The sequence below is a fragment of the Rana temporaria genome, chromosome 11 (genome assembly GCF_905171775.1).
Source record: "Rana temporaria chromosome 11, aRanTem1.1, whole genome shotgun sequence".
NCBI classification, from domain to species: Eukaryota; Metazoa; Chordata; class Amphibia; order Anura; family Ranidae; genus Rana; species Rana temporaria.
The window spans coordinates 2608301-2610398 of NC_053499.1; the positions used below are offsets into that span (position 1 = coordinate 2608301).

Below are 2098 nucleotides of genomic sequence, written 5' to 3' on the forward strand. Positions count from 1 at the left end.
TCATTTTAATTGTCTTTGATGTTTGATGTTTTTTACCGTTGTCCTGTGTTTGCTATCATATTAATAAATTGATTTATATTTTTGATAAAACTGCTCTTCTCCGAGTTCACTCATGTATCTTGTACCGTAATAGTCCTCCCTGCCCACTCTCTTTTTGTGGTTCTCTTGGGTCCTTGGGGTTCCCTGAGTCCTGAATACAGAGCTTGTTAAGACTGCTCGGATTGGAGCGGCGCGGGCTGATGATGTCACAAGCCTATGTCAATCTGAGCAGGCTTAACAAGCTCTGTATTCAGCAACAGAATGCATCCCCCGCCAGGATTGGCTCAGTGCATATTTCAATGAATGTCACCTTTTTCTGCACTGTGCTTGCCAATGGAGGCCAATAGACTGTGGACTTCTTGATGACCTCATCCTTGGTGAGAGTGAGAGCATAGCAACCATATTGGAAAAGGGCAAACAAACACTGCATAGCAGGAGTATACTAGTATAATGGGCAAATAAATGATCACATCACTACATACATAAACCAAACAAGATATCCTGTAAGAGATCACAGTGTTCATTGATTTTATTTTGTTTTCCAGATAGTGAAAACTGCATGAAATGCCCTGATCATGAATGGCCAAATGAGAACAAAACTCGCTGTATTCCCAAGGAAGTAGAATTTCTTCCCTTCGCTGATGACACGCTCTCACTAGTATTTATAGTCGTCTCACTGTTGTGTTTTGGGAAGACTCTTTTAGTTCTCGTCGTTTTTATTTTACACCAGGACACGCCAGTTGTGAAAGCCAATAACAAGAGCCTCAGCTTCGTCCTCCTGGTCTCCATCATGTTGGGTTTCCTCTGTGTGTTCCTCTTCCTGGGTCGTCCTGTGGATGTAACCTGCTTGCTACGCCAAGTTTCCTTTGGAATTCTCTTTACAATAGCCGTATCTTCTGTATTGGCCAAAACTATTATGGTTTGCATTGCCTTCAAAGCCACCAAACCCAACAGCGTGTGGAAAAAATGGATTGGAGTAAAACTGCCCACCTGTATAGTCTTAGCTTGTTCCAATGTTCAAGTTATAATCTGTGTTAGTTGGTTGTCCATCTCTCCTCCCTTCCAGGAATTGGACACACACTCCTACCAGGAGAAGATCATCGTTCAGTGTAATGAAGGGTCCGTTATCGGGTTCTACTCTGTCCTGGGGTATATGGGGATCCTGGCTGCTGTCAGTTTTATTATTGCTTTTTTTGCCAGGACATTACCGGACAGTTATAATGAAGCCAAATACATCACCTTCAGCATGCTGGTGTTCTGCAGTGTCTGGATTGCCATGATCCCGGCCTATCTGAGCACCAAAGGGAAATACACGGTGGCTGTGGAGATATTCGCCATCCTGATTTCCAATAACGGTCTCTTATATTGTATATTTCTTACAAAATGCTTTATAATTCTCTGTAGACCAGAACTGAATACAAAACGCTATCTGCACAGTAATGGAAATATATAAACGTAATTTTATATAAATAAAGACATCAAAAAATGTAGACGGTTATACAAATGTTACATAATGCACATGTTTTTAATTACTTACAAAAAGTAATTTAACCGATTTAAATTCTACTTTCTAGTGTAAGAGAACAGCATTAAAAAAATATATATATATATGTATGTGTCTGTAACGGCTACCCATGTAGTGAGAGGGTATCAGCCGTTGGAGAAGTCCTTTTCCCTGGCAAGTGGCGATATGCAGGTACCGCCGGTATATCCCATCGAACGCCCTTTCAAGAAACGAGAGGGGGCTACGTTTTGAAGAGTCAAGCAGGACTGATTTTTAATGGTTCACTCTGAGATTTTATACAGTATTCAAGGCACATGAACAATCAAATAAAGGGGAAATCTATCCGCGCTTAGGATTCAATATGTTCGCTGCTGCCTCCCTGGGTAATCACAAAATGCGATTAATGTTAACTGATGCTGGTAATAGGATAATGGCGCTGCAAGTAAAATTCCACTGGATTGGTTCCAAATACTATGCAAAGTAACAAATGTTGGGTAATCCTGTTCAGGGGTAGATCCAATGTAATGAACCTCCCCTATTAGTGAACTCAAATGG

The 2098-nt window shown here is 41.0% G+C and overlaps 1 protein-coding gene across 1 annotated transcript; it reads left to right on the plus strand.

Moving 5' to 3' along the window:
* The first annotated feature begins 412 nt into the window (after nt 1–412).
* LOC120917406 (vomeronasal type-2 receptor 26-like) lies at nt 413–1492 on the plus strand. The gene has a single exon (XM_040328680.1). It carries the CDS (start codon nt 599–601, stop codon nt 1490–1492), a length of 894 nt encoding a protein of 297 aa, XP_040184614.1. The 5' UTR covers nt 413–598.
* The last annotated feature ends 606 nt before the right edge of the window (nt 1493–2098 follow it).

What these genes read in the sequence shown, in the direction of transcription:
- LOC120917406 (XM_040328680.1), top strand. Translation starts at nt 599, where the DNA reads ATGAAATGCCCTGATCATGAATGGCCAAATGAGAACAAAACTCGCTGT.